The 22,784-nt window shown below is 36.8% G+C and overlaps 1 protein-coding gene across 1 annotated transcript in view; it reads right to left on the bottom strand.

Annotated features, from left to right (window-relative positions):
- COL24A1 (collagen type XXIV alpha 1 chain) overlaps window positions 1–22,784 on the bottom strand; it is a 320,488-nt gene that overhangs the window by 244,297 nt on the left and 53,407 nt on the right. The window contains exons 10-12 of the mRNA XM_081088262.1: window positions 11,304–11,348; window positions 6,172–6,225; window positions 4,950–4,994 (exon numbers count right to left, since the gene is read on the bottom strand). Of these exons, the coding sequence (XP_080944388.1) occupies window positions 4,950–4,994; window positions 6,172–6,225; window positions 11,304–11,348 (144 nt within the window). The remainder of the gene's footprint in view (window positions 1–4,949; window positions 4,995–6,171; window positions 6,226–11,303; window positions 11,349–22,784) is intronic.

Below are 22,784 nucleotides of genomic sequence, written 5' to 3'. Positions count from 1 at the left end.
CAATGAAATATTATTCAGCCTTAAAAAGGAAATTCTGACATACGCTACAACGTGAATTAACCTTGAAGACAATCATGCTAAATGAAATAAACACAAAAGGACAGATGATGTGTGATTACATGTAAATGAAGTACATCGGGTAGCCAAATGCATAGACAGAGAAGAATGGTTGCCAGGGTCTTGGGGAGAGAGAAAATGAGGAGTTATTGTTTAATGGGTTTGGAGTTTCAGTTTGGGAGGATGAAAAAGTTCTGGAGATGGATGGTGGTGATGGCTGCACAACAATTTAAATGGACTTAATGCCTCCTGCTATGAACTGAATGTTTGTGTCCCCTCAATGTTCACATGTTGAAGCCTAATCCCCAATATCATGGTATTTGAAGGTGGGGACTTGGAAGGTAATTAGGCCATAAAGGATAGAGCCTCATGAACGGGATTAGTGTCCTTATAAGAAAATATTTGAGAGATGATTAGTCTCTTGGCCATCTGAGCAGAAAGTGAGAAGGTGGCTGTCTACAAGATATGCAGTGGGCCCTTACCAGACCCCAGCACCTTGATCTTAAGCTTCCCAGACTGCAAAACTCTGAGATATAAGTATTTATTGTTTAAGCCATCTAGTCTGGTATTTTTATTATAGCAGCATGAGCTAAGACACCACTAAACTGTACATTTAAAGTTGATTAATATGGCAAATTTGATGTTATACAAGGGTGGTGAAAGTAGGTTTACAGTTGTGAGTACACAAAACAAAGTTTATTAATTAGTATATGATTTTCCATATGAATATCTGTAAACCTACTATTGCTCACCCCTGCATATTCTGTTACACTTTTTAAAAGTAAATGTCTCTGTCCTAACCGGTTTGGCTCAGTGGATAGAGCGTCAGTCTGCGGACTCAAGGGTACCAGGTTCGAGTCCAGTAAAGGGCATGTACCTTAGTTGCGGGCACATCCCCAGTAGGGAGTATGCAGGAGGCAGCAGATTGATGTTTCTCTCTCATAGATGTTTCTAACTCTCTGTCCCTCTCCCTTCCTCTCTGTAAAAAAAATCAATAAAATATATATTTTTTAAAAAAGTAAATTTCTCTGGAATCATTCCAAGTAGCCTGGAGGGATTTATCCTGAATGTGAAAAGCTACTTAGCTGTTGCCATAGTAAGAGGAACACTCCCATTTGACAAGGAAAAACACCTTTAAGATTCCCTATGCTCTACAGATTACATGAACTAGCAAAAAATAAAATAAAAGAGAAAGAATTCATTTCTTGCTACTTAACTTTAACAAGTGAAACACCCTTATAAGAAATTTGTTTCCTTGAAAGCCAAGCATCTAGATTCTAGAGGATGAGGAAGGTTTCTTTTAAAATGAAGCATCTGAAATTATTTCTAATTCTAAACATTTAGGATTATGATGACAAGCTGCATGTATGTTCAGAATCATTAGCTACAGATGGTTTCAAGTTTAAAAACAACTAACTTTTGTCTTAATATATACAGCTGGAGTTTTGCTTATAAATAAAAGAAAGAGACAGCCTAACTGGTGTACACATATTGGCGAACTAATCATTGAGAACTCGGAAGCTGAAAAGTCAGCCCTCTACTCGACATAGCCCGTTTAGGGTACAAGCACAGTATTTTACATTAAAGACTTTAAAGGGAACAGTGCTGTGAATAATTACATAGTAATTTCATAAAAGTTTCTTGATAAGTGTTATGCTGATTCTAACAGAATTGTAAAATGTCAGGAACACCCACCAAAGATATCATACAGGTATTTGTAGTCATTCTCAAAACACCACTACTAAGCTAGAGTTTAGTATGTAATGAAACAAATAACAAAAAAATAACAACAACACATAAGTTTTTGCTTTGTATATCCAGTTGGAGGCAATTTTGGTCACCAGCAGGGTAACTAAGACATCAGGAGTGGCCCTACACATGTCTCCTTTCATGAGGCAGCCAGCACACTATACTCAAAGAAAGGCCAAATGAGGGTTACAAATAATGGTCTGCTTTAAACACTTACATTTAAAAAGAAATCATCTTAACAACAATTAATGTAATCAAATAACAGTACCAGTCCAAAGATCATTTATCATGACTTATAAAAATATTAATTTAAAGTGGATTACATGTGGCATAATCCAGTAATAGGACACAAATTAAATAAAAAAAACATTCCCTTTAACTTCTCAGTGTGTTTTTGTTATTTCAGTCTTTTTAGCTATATTTGGTCTTAATGTCAAAAATCTACATTTGAAGGCGAGGGAGGGTGGGTGGGTAGGAAGTGATCAACCAAATAACTTGTATGCATAGATATATGCATCACCTATGGACACAGACAGTGGGGCAGGGGCAGGCTGGAAGCAGGCAGAGGGAGAAAAAAGGGATGTATGTAATACTTTCAACAATAAAGATCTTTTAAAATCTACATTTGAGACCATTTGTGAATGTGAGACCTAGACAAATGATTCTCCTGATTCCTCCCACTCTCCCAAAAGAACATTTTAAAAATTAAATCAATCAGAAAATATTATATTTGTATTCTTTTTTAAAAAAATCCTTTTATGAAGCTGGCCATCCAAACCTAAAAGTACAACTTAAAAATGGTTACAATGCAGACAATAATTCTAAATACTAAAGGGGGGGGGGGGAGAGGAGCAACAACAAAAGGATGTATAATGCAATACAAAAATGATATGAAGAAGAATTTGAAAGAGTTACAGGAATCACTGAAGCAAGATGAGAAAATGCAGTTAGAGAAAAGCACATAGTGCCAAATAACATGTCTTGGAGTTATTAGCTCATGCACAGAAGAAACTCCCAAGTTCAAGAATTCTATATAATAAAGAGCTAATAATATGCAAATGGTCATCATGCCCTCACACCCTCAAACCATCATGCCATAACGGCTCAGACATTCAACACTAGGGAGAGAGGAATGGGGATCAGCCAGACACAAATGAGCTCGCGAGAGAGGAATGGGAACCAGCCAGGCTGCAGCCCAGGAGAGGGACAAGCTGCCTGCCCCACGATCCCAGGCACCAGCAGCTGCACCTGCATCTGCGGCCCAGGAGAGGGACAAGCTGCATGCCCCACAGTCCCGGGCGCCAACAGCGGGGGCTGCGGCCCAGGAGAGGGACAAGCCGCCCGCCCTATGGTCTCAGGCACCAGTGGCTGTGCCTGCACCTCTGGCCTGGGACAGGGACAAGCTGCCCACCCCGCGGTCCCAGGTGCCTGCGGCTGTGGCCCAGGCAAAGCCACCTGCCCACGGTGCCCTGTGGCTGTGGCCGGCCTAGGTGAAGTTGGCCTGGGTTCTGGGTGCCTGTGGCCAGCCAGAGGGAGGGAAGACTGGGTCCCGGGTGCCTGTGACTGGCTGGAGGAGAGAATCCTGGGTCCAAGGCAGAGGTGGTTAGGGGTGATCAGGCCAGCAGGGAAGCAGTTGGGGCAATCAGGCCAGTAGGGGAGCAGTTAGGGGCAATTAGGCAGGCAGGCAGAGGTGGTTAGGGGTGATCAGGCAGGCAGGCAGGAGAACGGTTAGGAGCCAGCGGTCCGGGATTGCAAAAGGCAGTCGGACATCCCCTGAGGGGTCCCAGGTTGGAGAGGGTGCAGGCCTGGCTGAGAGACCCTGTCCCATGCATGAATTTCATGCGCTGGGCCTCTAGTAATATAATAATCTGCTTAGAAAATGCATGCTATGAGCTAGGTAATGTGCTTTAAGAATATTAAGCTCAGGTAGTTTTTGCAAATACCTGGAAGGTAAGTTTCATTATCAGCATTTAAAGATTTTTAAAAAATGACACAGAAGGAGTGAATGATATCTAAAGTCACAAATCCAGGGAATGAGAAGTTAAGGGGAAAAGACAAACAAAGAAAGCAGACCTAAGTCCAAAGCCCATGTTCTTAAACTCTAATCTCTTCTTGTTTCCTGAATTCAAGTCAACATGTGCTTTTAGTATAGCTTCCAATAAAAATGCATGACTTTTCCCCAATATATTTTCACTTAATGGAAAGGTAGAGATAGCGCAGGATATGCAGAAAGAGTAGCTAAGGTGCGAAGATTTTGGTTCTAGTTCTGGCCAGCTACGACTTTGCCAAATCACATAAATTCTTTAGCTTACTATTTTTTAAATTATGAAATGGAGATAATATACCTGTTCTCCTACTTTATATGATTGATAGCAAAATAAAAGAAGAAAATACATATGAAAGTATTTGAAAATGTTTAAGAATTTTAAAAGTTCAAATACTTCATACATTTATTTCAAAAAAGTATTTTAAATAATATAAGCAACCAATATAGATTGTGGAAAACAACTGACTATAAAATGGAGTATTTCTAAAATAAAATTTTAGTATACTTTTACTAATATTTCCTAGAATCAACTTGGTGTTAATTTATAGTATATGACATAACATATGACAGTAATTCTTTTTACTCCCTTAATGATTGAAAGTGGCTAATAACTCCTTTAATGGCTAGGAAGAGCAGTGATATGTTCTTGATATGATAAGTTTACTTCCTTCTTTGCAGATATTTCTCTACTCCAGATAGTTTTATGTCATATTATCTCAGCCTTAAACTAATATGAATTTCTTTGCCTCTTCATTTTTCATGATTTCTTAGCTCTATATATGCTTACATATAAATAATAATACAACTGTTTATAGAGCATATTCTAACACACCAGGTATTTTTTTAGGAGCTATCAAAATAATGTAAATGAGGTAAGAGTTATCAACAAATGATATAAAACCTACTACTACAAGACTACTTTCTGTGGCCTTAACAGAAAAAAAAAAAATCTATTGAACAAGTATAATTCTTTTCAGGCTAAACTTGCATTACATTCAAAGTTCTTTAAAAGTGGGTGAAAATGATAAGTATTTTATATATTTCATTCTACTATTATGCATGCATACTTAACAAAAAGATGAAAATAGTAACTTACTCGTACACCTTTAGGACCTAGATTACCTTCTGGGCCAGCTAGACCCTAGTGTGAATAAAAGACATCATCATCAGACTGCAGTACTTTTTAGAGTTGTTTATAAACAGATTAATAAGAAGGACATATAAAGAGGTGTCATTTTCACAATTATAAAACTCTGTATGCTTAATGCAGACTATATATGTTCAAGGAATTTTGTAATTTCAGAACCAAAGAGGCACTGTATATAATCTATATAAAAATATATTTCAGGTATCTAAATAAAGTAAATTAACACATCAGATACAAAAATAAATATTTTTTCATTAAATTATTCTCATTGGAAAACTGTGTTCTTTTAAAACACTTATAATTAACTTATCTAAAATATATTCCTATAATTTAAAAAAATAAATAAATAGTTAACTTCAATGTCCATATATTTGAGTATTTACAGTTTATTTTATATTTTTCATATAACATAAATCATCACTTGGTGGTAAGACTCTAATATGCAATACCTTCCATGTACTTTTAAAGACCGAAAAAATGAAATTTTGTTAATAGATTATTTTTGGCAGTTTTATTTCTCTCATTCTTGATAATCAAAAACGCTATTATAAGTGTATAATTAATGAATGAATAATTAAATTTAAGAGTCAGTAATCAATTCATAAAAACCTAGGAAAGAAAATGTGTTCCACTATTAGTCTACATGAAGTAACAAAGTAAGAAATTAGAGGGAAATAAATATAAAATGATTAGACTGCATTTTAAAACAGTATACAGAGATTAAATTTAGTTCAGATAAAAGTATTTGGTAGTGGCATATATAGCACTGCTAACATTATCCCAAGCTTTTATAACTGTGTTATTTAAAAATGATGTTTATTATACAGAAGAGTCTTAACTTTTACTATTACTTCATTTTCATCAGTGGCAGTATTATAAAATCAGCAGCTGGGCTATTTTAAGATCTTATTAGACCCTTGAGCATTTTAATTTTGAAAGTATATCACATCAAACAGCTTTAAAACCCCACTCCCATTTTAACAATACTTTCTGTAGTTAAATTTTTGATGGATTTTTACAGTTTTGATTTTGAAATTATTTTGCTCTGAGTAATTCATTATTTAAAAAAAATAAACCAATTATCATTTGAACATTAATTCTCAAAATCAGAACACACAATATGTTAATAAAGACAAACAAGAAAGGAGAAGTATAAGTATAGTTACCTCACCTGCCTGCCAGGGTAACCAGGTGAACCAATATTTCCAGTGAATCCCGGAATTCCCTGAAATGAAAAATAACGTACAACAAAGTCAAAAGAAGCCCAAGGGAACAAATGTGATGCGTTCATAATACCCAAATTTAGAAAGAAATTTTTCCTTATAAAAATGCTGATTAAAATCACCTGTTTGAATTAAAAATGAGCCCAAATTGCTAAATAAAAAAAACTGTTAGATTAGGGACCGAAATGAGACATTGCACATTAATAATAATAAGTGAAGGATGGAAAAATCCAGTACTACATAAATAAAGAAGACATTTATTATAGAGAAAGAGTTGGTACATTTCTTAATAACCACTATCCTTTTTAATTGAATTCCTTCTTGTCTCAGTCATAGGCAATAAAATCTAAGACATCTCTTGTAGCAATATTTTTGAGAATATTTCCTTTGAGAAACAAAGGAAAAAATAAACAAATGGGACTATATCTAACTAAAAAGCTTTTGCACAGCAAAAAACCATCAACAAAATGAAAAGGGAACTCATCTTAACTGTCTGAGCATAAGCCCCACAAGACTAAATAAGTGTGAATTTCAACACCAACCTTTTCAACTTTCCTAACGTCAACATATTCTTGTTTTTACTCTCTTTCACTTATACATCATTCATTCATTCATTCATCAATTTACTCAGAGTTTATGGCTACCAAATAATTCTTGAAACAAGGAAATGCCAGAAGTATGCGTGTTGAGTTGCCTTTACCTCATATGACAGCAAGAGTAAAATTCAGATTCCTTATTTATTATGTAAAATTCATTTCTTTCTTGCTGTTTGCAAAAGAGATAATGAAAGACACTAGCCCTTTGCCCATTTGCCCTGAAATAGAAGTTACCTCTATTTTAAGTATAGAAACACTATAAAATTCCGGAAGCTCAAAAATTCTAGAAAAAGAAAAGACCAAAGAAAACACAAAGAATAGAAAATCACAGTTGGAAGGTTTTCCCTCCCATTCTATTAGACATGTAGGCTTCCAATATATCTTTCTTTCAATTTCTCTAAGAATCCATTTCTCAGTTTTATTCTGTCTCATTTTACTCCCTCCTCTCTCCCTTCCTTCCCTTGCTCCAACAATTACGATTTACCAAGCACTTTTTTATGTGCAATCACCATGCCAAGTACTTTAGAAATACTATTTCCATTCTACAGTGAAAAAACTAGCATACAGGGAAGCTGTGAAACTTACCCAAGATGCCACAGTAAGTAGCAGAACCTGAATGTGAACCCAGATACAGGCTTTGGTATGGGTATAAACCCACACACATAAATACATGCATATATACATACAGATTATGTATATATACAACATTTGTGCACTGGAGGGGGCGGGTCCCTCAGCCCGGCCTGCGCCCTGTGGCAGTCTGGGACCCCTCACTTCTTACAGCCCGCCTGCAGTGGAGACGGGAAGGGCTCCCACCACCGCTGCTGTACTCACCAGCTGTGAGTTCGGCTTCTGGTTGAGTGGCACTCTCCTTGTGGGAGCGCACTGACCACCAGGGGGTAGCTCCTGTGTTGAGCGTCTGCCCCCTGGTGGTCAGTGCGCGTCATAGAAACCGGCCATTCCACTATTTGATCAATTTGCATATTAGGGTTTTATTATATAGGATATGTATATACATATATATATACACATGACAACAGACAACTTAACAGAATATGAATAAACAGTGGTCTTCTGACAATTGTAGAATAAAATTCTTGTCTACAAGTGAAAAGATTATATCTTATGTATTTTAGAAACCATATTTATGTACTAGATATTAATATTACATATAATATTACATATCACACATATGTAATATTACTTATTAATATTACATATAATACATGGTATTTTATTTCTATAATAACATTTATTGAGTACCTATTATATGCCAGGAACTATATATTTCAAGTAATATATATATATATATATATATATATATTTACCTAATCTGCTCAAACCCTATAAGGATAAATATTATTATCTCTAATTTACAGATGAAAAAAATAAGACATAAAGTGTTTCTCACCAATGGGAAGTCATTCAGCTAGTAAGTAAAAAGTTAGGATTTAAATCAGTAAATATAATTCCAAAGACCACCATTCAAGGGTGTCTTTCTAGTATAGGTTTGAAGTGCAAATAACTTCCAATAGTACTAAAAGGAAAGCCCTTTAATTAAGAGATTTGTTCCAGTCTATTTACAACTGCTTGTTTATGCCCCATATAAAACCTTATATTTAGGTATGCCAATAGATATGAGTGAAACAAATTAAAAATGCTGTTTTTATTCTGCAGGTCACTATCTGACTAATGCCAACTTCCCACCACCTCTTTCCTTCCTTTCCGAGCCTAATCAGGTTAACTGACCCCCGTTAAAAGCAATCTGCTATAAGACGTAAGTGAAATCTGATTTTGAATGGATTTTCATAGAATGTGTTAAAGCTACATGCAGAGAGCTAACACATTCCAGCTGTACAGAGAAAAAAAAAAGAAGAACTCCACTCAATGGCTAAGCTCCTCTGTACGGGAATAGCAGCAAATAAAGTAAACAAGTAAGCCTTCAACTTGGTCTTACATGGCACAAATACATGCTAAGCCAACCGTGCCCTAAAGTCACTGCGGCAACCACAGGAGCTCAAAAGAAACTCAGAACGAACACTACAACTCAGTTCACTTTGCACTTAAAAAATGTTGTTGTTTTTAATGGCTTACTTAAGTCTTTAGATTGAATGGAGGAATTTAGGCACAAAATAATATCTTGTAGCCTCAGAGGGGTAATTAGGAATAAGAAGCCTGCCCCAATCCCACTTCTTGCTCTGAGCATTAAGGCACATGCTCTGAGTCGGCCAGAGCCCATGGAGAGTCCCAGCACTACCACCATGGACCCTCCCTGCATCTTAGTGCATCCCTAGGTCACAGGATTATTGTGTGGATAAAACAGAATAAAGTGTAGGAATATATTTAAAAGTGGAGGTAACTGCCATAATTCTTAGTGATGCTGAGAATTACATTAGTTAACATATGGAAACATTCAATAAATCACTATACCACTACACATTGTAGTGGACAGGTAGTACAGTTTGGCCACTAATAAAAACTCAATAAATGACAGCTCTTATTACTAGAGCTTGCACAGATTATATAAATACTTTTCCAAATGTTTGCTGACCAATTTATAGATATTTATAAATTTTTCATAAATGAATATCTCCCAGCAAATTAGTTATGCTCTTCTTAATGACTGCAGCATGTTCATAGTTAAAATGCAACATGATTTTAGTTGTTCCTCACAATTATCAAATTTTGCCTTTTTTTCTGGAAATAATTAGAATAGAAAGTCAGAACTGACTCCAAATACATTTTCCAGCCTTTACAAGTGATTTTAGACTCTTTTTAAAAGCATGACACTCGCAGAACAATAATATGCACACTAACAGAACTAGGTTATAAAGAAGCTATGAGAGAACTGGCCAGTACTGACACAAGATCAATTTTTCATTTTCTTGTGAAGTATTAGGTTTTCTTCATTGAGATCCACACATTTCTGCCAAAGCAGTGTTCTGGGGATTTTTTCCGCTCCATATTTCCTCCACCCTTATGATTTTTACCCATAAAAATTAAAATGATTTTCAGTAATTGTTTAATCTTTTGGAAACTGAAAATGCATGTGTTATGTTTTGCTTGCCGTCTAGTAACTAGTAATCTTGGAAAATTGTGCCTCAGGGACTGAATATTGTGTACTGTCCCACTTAACACATATGAAATAGATCAGGGGTCCTCAAACTTTTTAAACAGGGGGTCAGTTCACTGTCCCTCAGACCGTTGGAGGGCCGGACTATAGTTTTAAAAAAAAAACTATGAACAAATTCCTATGCACACTGCACATACCTTATTTTGAAGTAAAAAAACAAAACGGGAACAAATACAATATTTGTATTTGCATGTGGCCCGTGGGCCGTAGTTTGAGGACCCCTGAAATAGAAAGTTGCCTTTATATCTTCATTTATATCTTTTTCGCAAGTGACAGTCCCCATAACATTTCTTTCCTGAGGTCCCTTTAGGGCAGCGGTTCTCAACCTGTGGGTCGCGACCCCTTTGGGGGTCGAACGACCCTTTGACAGGGGTCGCCTAAGACCATCGGAAAACACATATATAATTACATATTGTTTTTGTGATTAATCACTATGCTTTAATTACGTTCAATTTGTAACAATGAAAATACATCCTGCATATCAGATATTTACATTACGATACATAACAGTAGCAAAATTGCAGTTATGAAGAGCAACGAAAATAATTTTATGGTTAGGGGTCACCACAACATGAGGAGCTGTATTAAAGGGTCGCCGCATTAGGAAGGTTGAGAACCACTGCTCTAGGGCTTCCTGAGGCCCTCTGCTGGATCTCCAATAATAGTACCTGCCACCCAAGTTGGTTTCTAATCTCCTACCCTTGTCATTGGGCTACTACACACTGTACTGACAACAAGAAATAGGACATTTTGAAATGACGTAATGATATAATATTTTCTGGTGGGAGAGAGAAAGCATAATTAAAAACTAGATACTGTAGTTCCAAAACTACAGTATTTTGACTTTTAAATATGTACTTATGTATGAAATGGACAGCAGCATATGTGACATCTGATTTAGGTTATTAAAATTCATTTGCATCCCTCATGTAAGGACTGACGTTAGTGAAGAGACAAGGCCCTGAAATTGTATGAAATAAGTCGGGCGTGTGTGTGGGTGTATGTGTATGTGTGTGAGCATGGATGAGCGTGGGGGTGTGCATGTAGTACATGGATAAGTGTCTTTTCTGAGAAAAGGGTTCAGAGCATTTGTGAGATTCTCAAAGGGGCTTGTGAACCACAAAAGTTTAAGAACTGCTGCTCTGGAAGATATTAGGCACACTGAAAGTCAGACTGGACTGTGCAAAAAACAAAATTATAATAGATAATCAATTAAAAATTGTTCTTATACTAAACAGAGGGAAATAATTAGAAAATTGAAATAGTAAATGGGGGGAAATCTCTCAATGAAGTTCTCTAGTGGGTGTCTTTCTCACTGGGAAAGAAACCATTTTACAAAGGAAGTACTCACTTGTTCACCTCGGAGTCCTGGGAGGCCTGGGTATCCTTTGAGACCCTGAAAGGGGAAAAGTGAAAACATGCTATGAAAAGTAAACCCATATAAGTCAAACCACTAAACCCAGGTTCTGGGTTGTCTTGTACCCCAACTGACAGATTCCTCATCAATATTAATGCAATCCTTACTAATTTATTTCTTAAAAAACATAATTGTTTTAATAAGTTTTACATTTTTATTAAATAAACTCATTCATATTCTTAAAAACTTTGAGTATTATTTGAATGATTTGTTATTATCAACTAAAATGGTAGCAAACTATAGAATAAAGAGAAGCACCTTTTATAAAAGGCTGGTATCCAGCAATTTCGCTAAACTTTTTCAAAAGTTGGTTCTAGTTCATTAATGCTAAAACAAAATGCCCTAAGACATAATCTGTTTGTAATTATCAAAAAAACTGGACCACATCCACACAGTTTATCTAATTCCATTGTCATAACACTCCATGAATGAGCTAAGACAAATGAAAGAGCCTGTTCACAAGTTCATCAAAAGGGGTTTTGTAAAGCTATGTAAGAAATTAATAACAAATGTTATATGTCAATTATACCTCAATTAAAAAATGAACTTAGTAGCAAAAATTCCCAATAATAGGACCAAAATTAAATATAATCTTATCATTAGCACCCAAAGATTAAAAAAAATAGATAGTATCTGAACTGCATCCAGCATGGCCAGTGGTGAACCTGAGAAGGGGCGGTGAAGGATTAAAGAAAACAGACAAGAGAATATAGCTGGGGCCAGGTGGGACACTGTTCTCAAATGGAGAGACAGTGACACAACCTGTAAGCCGAGTCTTTATTTTATAGTCAGATCCCTCGAGGCAAAGCAGGGGCTGGGTCAAGATGTTTACAATGTTCTCACGAGTTTCAAATCTTAATTACATACACCTGAGAACCCTATTAAGCTTTGTTTTGGCAGCACTTGCTGCACCTCCCGCAGCCTACATCACTCAGCCTCGTGGGACCACAGGTTCGAACCATAAGGTCAAGCTTAGAACCATAGCCTTTGGCTACAGTTGTGCTGGGAGGGTTTGCCCTCCAAGCTGGGACCTACATGTGCACGAGAGGACCCTGCCCTCTCATTAGTCCAAGGCTTAAACCTGTCCAAACGCTATAGCCACTCTCCACAAATATGCTTTATCCTCAGGATTTTTTTTCTGTAAGCAAAATGAAGGAAGCAGAAAGAAAGGACAGAAAGAAAGAAATAAAGAAATACTTTGGAGCTTATTTGTATAGCTCTAGTCAACAATCGGTGAATCAATCTACACCCAGATTTTGAAGTATATAAAAGAATAGGATAAAGTTCCTTTTTTAAGCATCTCTTAAGATTTTAGGCAAACTATAACTCAAAAACCTGAAATAAATTATAGTTTAAAAGTATCAAAAACTTCAAATTAATATACTGCAAACTAAAGATAAATTTTTTAATATATTTTATTGATTTTTGACAGAGAGGAAGGGAGAGAGATAGAGAGCTAGAAACATCGATGAGAGAGAAACATCGATCAGCTGCCTCCTGCACATCTCCTACTGGGGATATGCCCGCAACCCAGGTACATGCCCTTGACCGGAATCGAACCTGGGACTTTCAGTCCGCAGGCCGACGCTCTATCCACTGAGCCAAACCGGTTTCGGCAAGATAAATTTTTAAAGTTTCAGATATAAAGTAATGGAATGAATAGTTATTCAGGACTAATCACTGAATGCATATCAACTTGAATTAATGAATTAGAGAAGGAAATTATGCTTTGGTTAGACAATGGGGGGAATTAGAAGAGTCTATTTGAAAAATAAGAAAATGATTTAAGCAGCTTTTGAGATGTTAAACTTAACAGTAAAATGTTTAAGTAGAGAACCCTCTTGGGAACTAGAGAGAAGACTGGAAAAAGTAAGAAAACAAATTTAAAGACAAAGACTCTTGTGTTATCTATGAGTTACATGTAAGCATATTCTTAACAAGGAAGTAACATAATTATGAAAGAAGAGAACAAAGGAAAAGGCCTATCATATGGGAGCTCAGTACTTCTCTGATTAGGCCATTAGATAGAGGTCAGAGAAGTGGCAATGAGGAAGGGTAAAGGGGGTGGAGGTGGAAGAAGATACAAAGGAATTTCATTGAGCTAATATATGCCAGGCATTGTGCCAACTACTTCCAACTGCTTCAGATAATTCTATAGCAATTTATGAAGTAGGTATTTTTTCCCATTTCTACAGATAAGAAAACTGAATTCGGAGAAATTAAATGATTTTACCAATTATGATGGTAAGGTGAAATCATGTTGTTTTGCTAGTTAGATGTATCAAGAATTGAGCCCGGCTGGTGTGACTCAGTTGGTTGAGTGTCTGTCCATGCACCAGAAAGAAACCTGGGTTGTGGGCTCGATCCCCAGTAGGGGGTGTGCAGGAAGCAGCGATCAATGATTCTCTCTCATCATTTACGTTTCTATTTCTCTCTCCCTCTCCCTTCCTCTCTCTAAAATCAATAAAAACATATATTTTTAAAAAATAATTGAGTAACCTGCCCTTCTATTTACTTTATATGCTATAGTTGTCTGAATGCAGGCTGTCCTCATTCTTATTAATATTTTCAAACACTATAGACCACCAAGACAAATCAGCAAAAGTGATACAGTAGGCAGTTAGACAGACGTGAGCAGAGTAGGACGGATGGGCCAGGTACAGAGTAACCAGGGCAGAAAGCCCCAGCTGCTTAGCAACTGGCAAAACTGAGCATACTGTTAGTCATCCAGTTTGGACAGCCCCTCCCTCTCCCCCCCCCCCCCCCCCACCTTTCATATCACTTGTCTCATGGTTTACCAGGGGTGGGCAAACTTTTTGACTCAAGGGCCACAATGGGTTCTTAAACTGGACCGGAGGGCCGGAACAAAAGCATGGATGGAGTGTTTGTGTGAACTAATACATGTTAACACTGCTGCTGGTGAAGGAGCAGAGGAGAGAGCAAGAGAACCGTCCGTTTCGGCTCCACCGGCCGGATAGAACAGCCGAATGGGGTGGATCCGGCCCGCGGGCCGTAGTTTGCCCACAGCTGGTTTAGACCCTCCCCTGACCTTCCCTCCCCTGTCATGGTGCTAATCATGTAGTAGAACCCCTTAGAGGAGGAACAAGGGGGCTGGAGAATAGCCTCCTGCAACTCCCATACCAGCCCTTGCGTGACCACTTCCTTAAGCATTAAGCCCTCAGGACAATGAAGTTCTGGCTGGAATCAAATAATCTTAAGAACAAAGCCTCAGATCTGTTGACCACAGATACAGAGTTTTGGTCAAACTAGAGATAACATTTAGGCCACAGTTATGTTTCAGCTCTAGGCCCAGAAGAGCAGCAAAACCAGATGAAGCGATGCCTGTGGCTGACATCAGGACCAGATGCAATGACTAATGACCCTTTATCATAGCGCTGACCAATCAGTAAAGACCACAACCCTGAAGGACACACCTGGAAAGCTGATGAATATTCTATTGAAATCCTCCCCTGAGACCTCCCCTAAAATCCCTGCCTTTGGAAAACAGGTAAAACCCCTTAAGACAAAGGACCCAATGTGGGTGCTTGAGCATGCCCATGCCTTTTCCCACTCCCTTCTTTCCTTCTTTCTTTACTCTCTGGAGCATGCCCGCACCTTTTCCTCTCTCCTTCCCCCAGCTTTGTTCTCTTTACCTTTCCCTCTCCAAAAGAAGGGCCCTTCTTTTGCCTCTGTACCTTGTTTCCTGAGTCCACACAGCCCAGCTGGCTCACTTCTTCTACCTTCGTGACTTTTAAAATAAACTTTTGGTTATATTTGAGTTCTTGGCTCTGAATCTTTCTTAGCCAAACTCAAGGACCACAGTCTAACATCTGATGCTGTTTGCCATTAATAAAAGGAGTTATGTTTCATGAGTCATGCTAGTATTAAAGCTGCACACTTAACAATAGCATCTAATATACCCAGTGTTTAACTGAATTTTGCTCTGAGCTTGTACATTTTTTTAAGATAACTAAAGATCAGCCTAATTACAAAATGAGACATATTGTTCTCAGTTGTCCAAATGTTATACAAGATTCTACAGATAAAAATATATAAAAAGCTAAACTGCTTTCACTTTTCATAACAGGATATTAGAAATGTCCTCAGACAGCTCCCTGGAATGAGAAAGCATCTCTAGAAGGGTGAGAGCTAACAGCTCCTAGGAGAGTGTCAGGAAGATGAGGAATGAGGAGCCAGGTGAGAGGCACACAAGTAGACAAACTCTCCCCGCCATAGCCTATTTCCTTTTCCTTTTATTTCTTAAATGTGTTTATTTATTCACTTACTTAGCTTTATTTCTAGGAACTCATGAGTCTAGCCAAATACTTTCTTTCTTTGGCTACCATGTGATTTTTGACCAGAGTTTCATCTCTCCCTAGCCCATGGTGAAACAGGATGCAGTGGTGGTACAATTTCTTCTTGAGCTTCCTTTCCCAGAAGCACTTTATAACAGTGAACTAGATGTGTTAACCATGTTATCTTCTGTATGCACAATTCCTTAGAGGGATTCTTCCTCATCCAGAGACTCCGGTAAGGGGACAGCACCAAACAGTCATGATATGTTCTTCATGAGCTCTCTCCTCCTCCACCTCAGCCATAATAGATGGCACTTAATCCAAAGGAGGCCAATACAAAGTCTGGTCAGTAGCCTATAAGATCACTGGAAATGAAGAGTTTTATCTAAATGGGGATAAGTCAGATTCTCTTTTCTTAAATTTAATTTTTAAAAAAGAAAGAGAGAAGGAAAGAAGAAGGAAGGGAAGAAAAAGAGGGAAGGGAGGGAGGGAGAGAGGGAGAAAGGAAGGGTTACTTGGGTGAAAAATAAATTCTAAGTATTTAATATGATATCTCAATTCTCTTAATGTTGAAAGGTGACAAGAGAAAGAGTATCTTTTTGTTACTCTTAGTGTAATATTATTACATCTGTAATATACTGGAATTAGCACCACTATTGTTTAAGGGCCTCCATTTATTCCCCAAATTTGTGACTATATAACTCATTTATTTCTATTTTAAACACTAGTCTATAAAGTTTTAAAAATCAAAGGGAATAAGTTATTGATAAAACTGCAAGCTTTGGCGAAGCGCCAATCTAGGAATCTGCCATACTTTTGAAAAAAGTAGTTTATATTGTAGTCTTTTGAAAATATTCTTCCTATACTAACATAGGAAGAATAACCAAGTTTCCCATAACTAGCAACATATGATGTTTTTCTAATGAAATACTGAGAAAAGCCGATAGGAAAAGTTACAAATTCTGCTTTAGAACAGATTAAAAACCCATTGCAATAAATTATAGAATTGTCTCAATTTTTGTTGTGATGGAAAGTTGTCTTACCAAGAATGCCAATAATAATTGGGACTTAGAATCTAATTTTAATATAGATACTTTAATTTTAATACTTATTTTAACATCTGCCTCCCATAAGCACCCCAACCGGGGATCCAACCTGCAACCTATCTATGTGCCCTGACTGGGAATCGAAGACACAACCTTTTGGTGTATGGGTCGACCCTCAAACCAAGTGAAACACCCGGCCAGGGCTGCACTTCAGGACTTTGAAATCACTCATTTACGTCCTTTAAGCTGCTGCTACTGCACTGCTGTCTGAAAGCCGATATTAAATGTTCTTTTTCTTTAATGTAATAACAGTAGTTAACAGATTAGGTATCTGTTAAGTTTGTCATAAACTGCAGGACTCCTATCAGCAATGCCTTGAGGAATACAGAGAAAGGCCTGTCACCATGTTTTGGCCAAAATAACCAGGGAAAGGTATGGCAACACTGAGAAATTGTGATGAGATGGCCATAGCTGACTAAAAAAGACACTCTAAGCAAGAATTCAGAATGAAATAAAAATCAACAACCATGGTAATGGAAGCTCTTCTTGGGGCAAAGCGATGACTTTTCTAAATTCATAAGAATAAGGAGTTTAATTATATATTTTTTACAAAATTGAATAGAAGAATGATCCCAAATAACTGCAGAGTTTGAGGAGACAGAGAATGAATATAATACAAACCTCTCTATTTCACACACCTCCCTCTCTCTTGGCACATATTTCCCTCATGTACAAAACAGACCGATGCCAACCTTTGTCCCCAGCTCCTCACCCTCCTGACCCACTAACCTCCTTTAATTAGCACTCGGTGTTTACTTGGGTCCCATCAGCTTTTACTGTCTTTTTCAGTGAGGGCTCCCAGAGAAACACAGTATAATAAACTAATTCTCAGAATGGTGCTACATGACAGATGACAGCATTTTCTGAGGACATGGAAAATTTTTAAAGAACTTCTGGAAACTAAGAGACTTTTAGCCAAATGCATTTATCGTTAATGTTAGAATGTCAATCATCAGAGCCAGACTAAGGGAAATATCTTTGGACACAGGGAAGTTTTCAAAGTCCCACAAGTTCCACCACTTTGGCAACCACTGGCTTGCCTGCGGGGAGTTCAGTGCTGTGTTGCCTTGTTCTCAGCTTCCCCTGTCATTAGTGGGAAAGACAGCTTGCAGAGAAGATGGTCACCGTGGTGACAGCATAGCCCCTCAGCAGCAGCATTTGTATGACCTGTCAGTCCTGCACTTAGACTGGGAACCAGCCCCAAATGAAACACAGCTCTGCAGATTTTTACAGGGATAATGGGCAGGTGAGAGGACTATCTATACAATTAACTACAAAAAAAAAAAAATAGAATTCTTCTTATTTCTCTCTACAAGCACTGATTTTATTCTAATCCTGATATACTTTTATTGCTGTTGTCACCAACACTCACTACTAATGTAGCTCCTTCATGCTGTCCTTGCTTTAGACAGATTAGGAAAAGCTGCAGTTTTTGAGTGACTGATAAATCACAGTGCATTCCACTTGATGTTTTCCTTTTCAACTTTATAAAGATCCTAGTGGCCCAGTGCATGAAATTTGTGCACAGGGTGGTGAGTTGTCCCTCAGCCCGGCCTGCACCCTCTCGCAATCCGGGACTGCTGGCTCCTAACCACTCACCTGCCTGCCTGCTCACCCCCAACTGCCCCACCCCCGCCAGCCTGCTCACTCCTAACCACCTCTGCCTCAGCCCTGCCACCATGGCTTTGTCCGGAAGGATGTCTGGAAGTGTCCTGGAAGGTCTCCTGGAAGGTCTCCTGGTCTAATTAGCATATTACCCTTTTATTAGTATAGATTGTGCACTTCCTATGTAATGGAAATACTTTCTAAAATAATTGAAATATTTCCACCAAAACAGAATAAGAATTCACACTATTTGTAATTATTACTAAAACCATAGTAGCCAGTATTTTTGATATGCAGAAAATTACTGCCATTCATTATTTATAAAAATATGTTTTAAAAATGTGTGCATTATTTCACAACTGCTCTGAGTTATACCTTCATGCTAAGATATGCTTAACTTCTCCCATCTGGCTTATCCCCCGATCAAAAAAAAAAAAAGCTCCAACTGAAAGCACTGTTAATGTTCTTACACGTTTAAATAGCAGACTTTCAATATTAATGTAGCAACTGATCAGCTATATTAAAAACCAATTTAAAATCCATCTGGAGTCCAAACTCAGAATTCTGACTTTTGTTTTCCATCCAATTCAACATGCACTCTGGACCAAACTATCTGCTTTTTGGCACAAATTGAGACACTTAGTGGGAAGTGAAACGTACTTCAGCTCCTAGGAAAATAAGAGTGATATGAAGGTAGGTAAATTGAGACAACATAGCCTGTCAACCTGGAGAAGCACATTGCTTGTTAAAGATGTTAATAATTATTTTTTTAAAAGTCCGGGAGAGAGAGATAAAAGGGGGAAAAGAAAACAGCAAACCAAAAAAATCTATTGACAAGTGAAAGAAAATATTGCTTCTGATTTACCTGCTTTGTTATTTCTGACTCAATATTAATTCTAGTTTTCAAAACATTTTTCACATTAATCTTTTCTTTATCTCAACAGTTTTCAAGAGTTGTCAATGTTATCTACACAACTTTCTTGTAGTCATTTTAAATATTACTTGAGTATGGTTTATATTAGAAGAATTATTCCTTTCCCAGCGAAAAGGAATAATGAAGTCATTATTATCTGTCATCCAAAACTATATTTGTTCCCTTAGCTTTCATGAAAAAAAATTACTTCCTCTTGCATACATTCTTGAGATGGTCAGAATACTGAAATACACATCTAACAAAAATTGGCTTAATGAACTAATTAATTAATGGGCAAACTTTACTCCAAGTTATTAACAGCACAGCCATGTGTCAAATAGGCCTGGATCTGAGTCTTAGCTGTACTAATTAATAGTTGTGTGGCCTTGGATAAGTTATTTAACTCTTTTATATGCCACTTATTTATAACATACTGAACATAGTATCAATTTCAAAGAGCTGCAGAGAGGCTGTAACACTGCACAAAATTTTATAGCAACTATTAATGTTAGTAGTCATAGTTATAATAATTCATAAAATGGTTTAATAAATAAAAAGATGTAAGAAACTTTATACTAATCAAAACCCAAGTACCTTATTCATATCTTATAATATGAACAGAACAGTTAAATGCACAGTGAATTCAGTATCAGTAAGTTTTATCTCTTAATCTTTCTATAATTTTGAGTGATCCTGAGCAATTCTCTTAAAATCCCTGGACTTATCAGAGATATCTCACAACATGAATAACTTAACTTCTTATCTTGACTATAGAATTCATCTACCATTTTAGGGTTAGAACTGAAATGATGAAAGAATAGGAGTTCCTAGGTCAGTGATGGCGAACCTTTTGAACTCGGCGTGTCAGCATTTTGAAAAACCCTAACTTAACTCTGGTGCAGAGTCACATATAGAAATTTTTTGATATTTGCAACCATAGTAAAACAAAGACTTATATTTTTGATATTTATTTTATATATTTAAATGCCATTTAACAAAGAAAAATCAACCAAAAAATGAGTTCGCGTGTCACCTCTGACATGCGTGTCATAGGTTTGCCATCACTGCCCTAGGTTATAGCGAATATGAACTGTTATGCTGGATTCTACTAGCATAGATCCTGTTTGCAGGAAGTAAATCTGAGCGTGACCTCGGTAGTTCAAAAATGAATCAAAATTAGTAAATTCCATAAAGAGCTAATAATTTACCTAAACATTCTACCCAATAATCATTTCCCCTTTCACATAAAGGATAGGAACAGTCTATCAAGCTCATTTTGAATGTATTCCTATTGTACATTCCTATTAAAGTAAGATATGCATATAGACTGTGATAAAAACTTATTCCAAGCCTGCTTATGTGGAAAATCAGCTTAGGCTTAGATTGAGTCCTTATGTCCCTTTGCTGGCAATACTTTTTTTTTAAAAAAAAAAATCTGTATATAGTTCCCACTATAGACCCTCTGAAAAAGGAGAAAACATTCTCAGAAAAAGCTACAAAATCATCTCAAATAGTTCAACTGTTCTAAATGACTTTCAAATCATAGTAAACCATGGATGTTTCATTTACCAGAAAGTAATTTAGTTTCTAAGTACCTTCAACTAAATCTTCCCTAGAGAAAATGCAGCTACAGCTGATAATTGATAATACAACAATATCCCTGATTTCTATAGGGTCTGTTTCTATTAGTTAACAATAAAAGCCCAGATTTTACAAGTTTTAAAAATCATATTGTAGAAAAAGGAGTCTGTGAAAGATGCACCTTTTCCCCCCAGTTTGTTTAAATTAATGCTATTTCATTTTACTAGATTTACACAGAGTAAAAAAAAATTCTTAATGTTTTAAAATACTGATGGGATAAGATCCATATATTATGTGCAGAGGGCTTTGGAAGCTAACATATTCTGCTTTAAGTGAATATAATTTCAAGTTTCAAATGATAATCTTCTCTAATGGTTAACATTAGTCTTTTAAAACTTTCTCTATACATAATATTTCCTTATATCCTCTTTTACATAATAATCACTCAACTTTTACTTAGTATTTTTCTTTCTGGATTGCTAATTTCATCAGCCATAGGCATAATCTAACCTCAGAAACTAATGATTAGTTTGTTTTTTTCTCATATGCAGTTATTATTTAGGGTGAAATAACTATACTTAATATCAAATAAACAATTAAGGTAATTCCTGTATTAAGAGATTTTCTTTGTTTGATGCCCTTCATCAGTACAATTTCCTCAGAGATATCCTTAGTGGTCAGAGGTATGCTAAGTAGCATTAATCAAGCAAATTCATGACTGTATGTCATGACCAATTCTGTTAGAAATGATCACTCTGCAGTTTCCTGTCTCCTTGGGAGAAACCAACAACCTCAAAGGAGCTATCAGATTCTAAGTACCATCTAGGATGAAGGCTAGTCTGAGGACCATGAGAACAATGGTGTGGTCATGGGAGGAAAACTACTCCATGAGATCACAGCCTTTTTCACCATTTAACAATTCAGCCCTTAGCAAGGGTTTTGAAGAAAAGCAAACAAGGTCAGGATCCTTTCCAAAACCAGATAAATAGCTGATGGTTAACGTTTATTAAGGGCTTGCTATTTGTCTGGCAGTATAGTGGATGGATTATCTCATTCCATGTTCTTAAGAACTCCCTATGAAGTGGGTGGTATCATCTTCAAATCTTAAAGATGAGGCAATTAAAGCTTAGAGAGGTTAGGCAACCTACCCAAGGTTTATGGGAACCAGAAAATAGCAGATGGAATTTGAGCCAAGTAACCAGAGCCTGACTATCACCTCCAACCTAAATCTCCTAAGAGGGAAGAAATATGTCACACTAAAACACCAACACAGCTAATGTTTATATGTATCTACATGTAATGTCAAATACTGCCCTCCAATATCCCGGGGCTCTTAATAGCTTAGAAAGAAATTTTTTTTCTTCCTTATTCCCTGTAGAAAATCAACAACTCAATGTAGGGAGGGGTTGGGATGGGAAAAAAGTTGAATCTATAGAAGAAAATGTAAACAACATATTTTATGAAATAATTAGCATAGCTGTGCTAGCATTTCTTTTAACCTCAGAGAAAGCTGAGTCATATGGGTGTGACTACTGCGTTGTAGTAGCCATCCCCAATCCTCACTTCCACCCTTCCCAGCAGGCTTCACATTTGTTTATATATCATGGCACAGAATCTTATTTCCTAATAAAATAAGAACCCCTTTTTTAAAAAGCCAAATGTATTACCTATAACCAAATGTAACTCCTTTGGATATATAAAACTTAAAAAGTGACTTCAAAGTTTCAGAATTAGGTTCTTTCCTAATATAATTTTAAAACATCTTCCATATTCTATCAGTGACGTTCTCATCATTAACAGAAGGGTTTTATTTTCCTTTTCATACAACCCTGGCTTTTGCAGGCACCACTTTCCTGGATTAGGACAGATCCTAATTCCTACTGCTGAGAAAAGAAATTTAAAACATTGGCTTTAG

This window comes from Myotis nattereri, assembly GCF_964212035.1.
Source record: "Myotis nattereri genome assembly, chromosome: 3".
Taxonomy (NCBI): Eukaryota; Metazoa; Chordata; class Mammalia; order Chiroptera; family Vespertilionidae; genus Myotis; species Myotis nattereri.
This window is presented reverse-complemented; position numbering and strand designations above follow the sequence as displayed.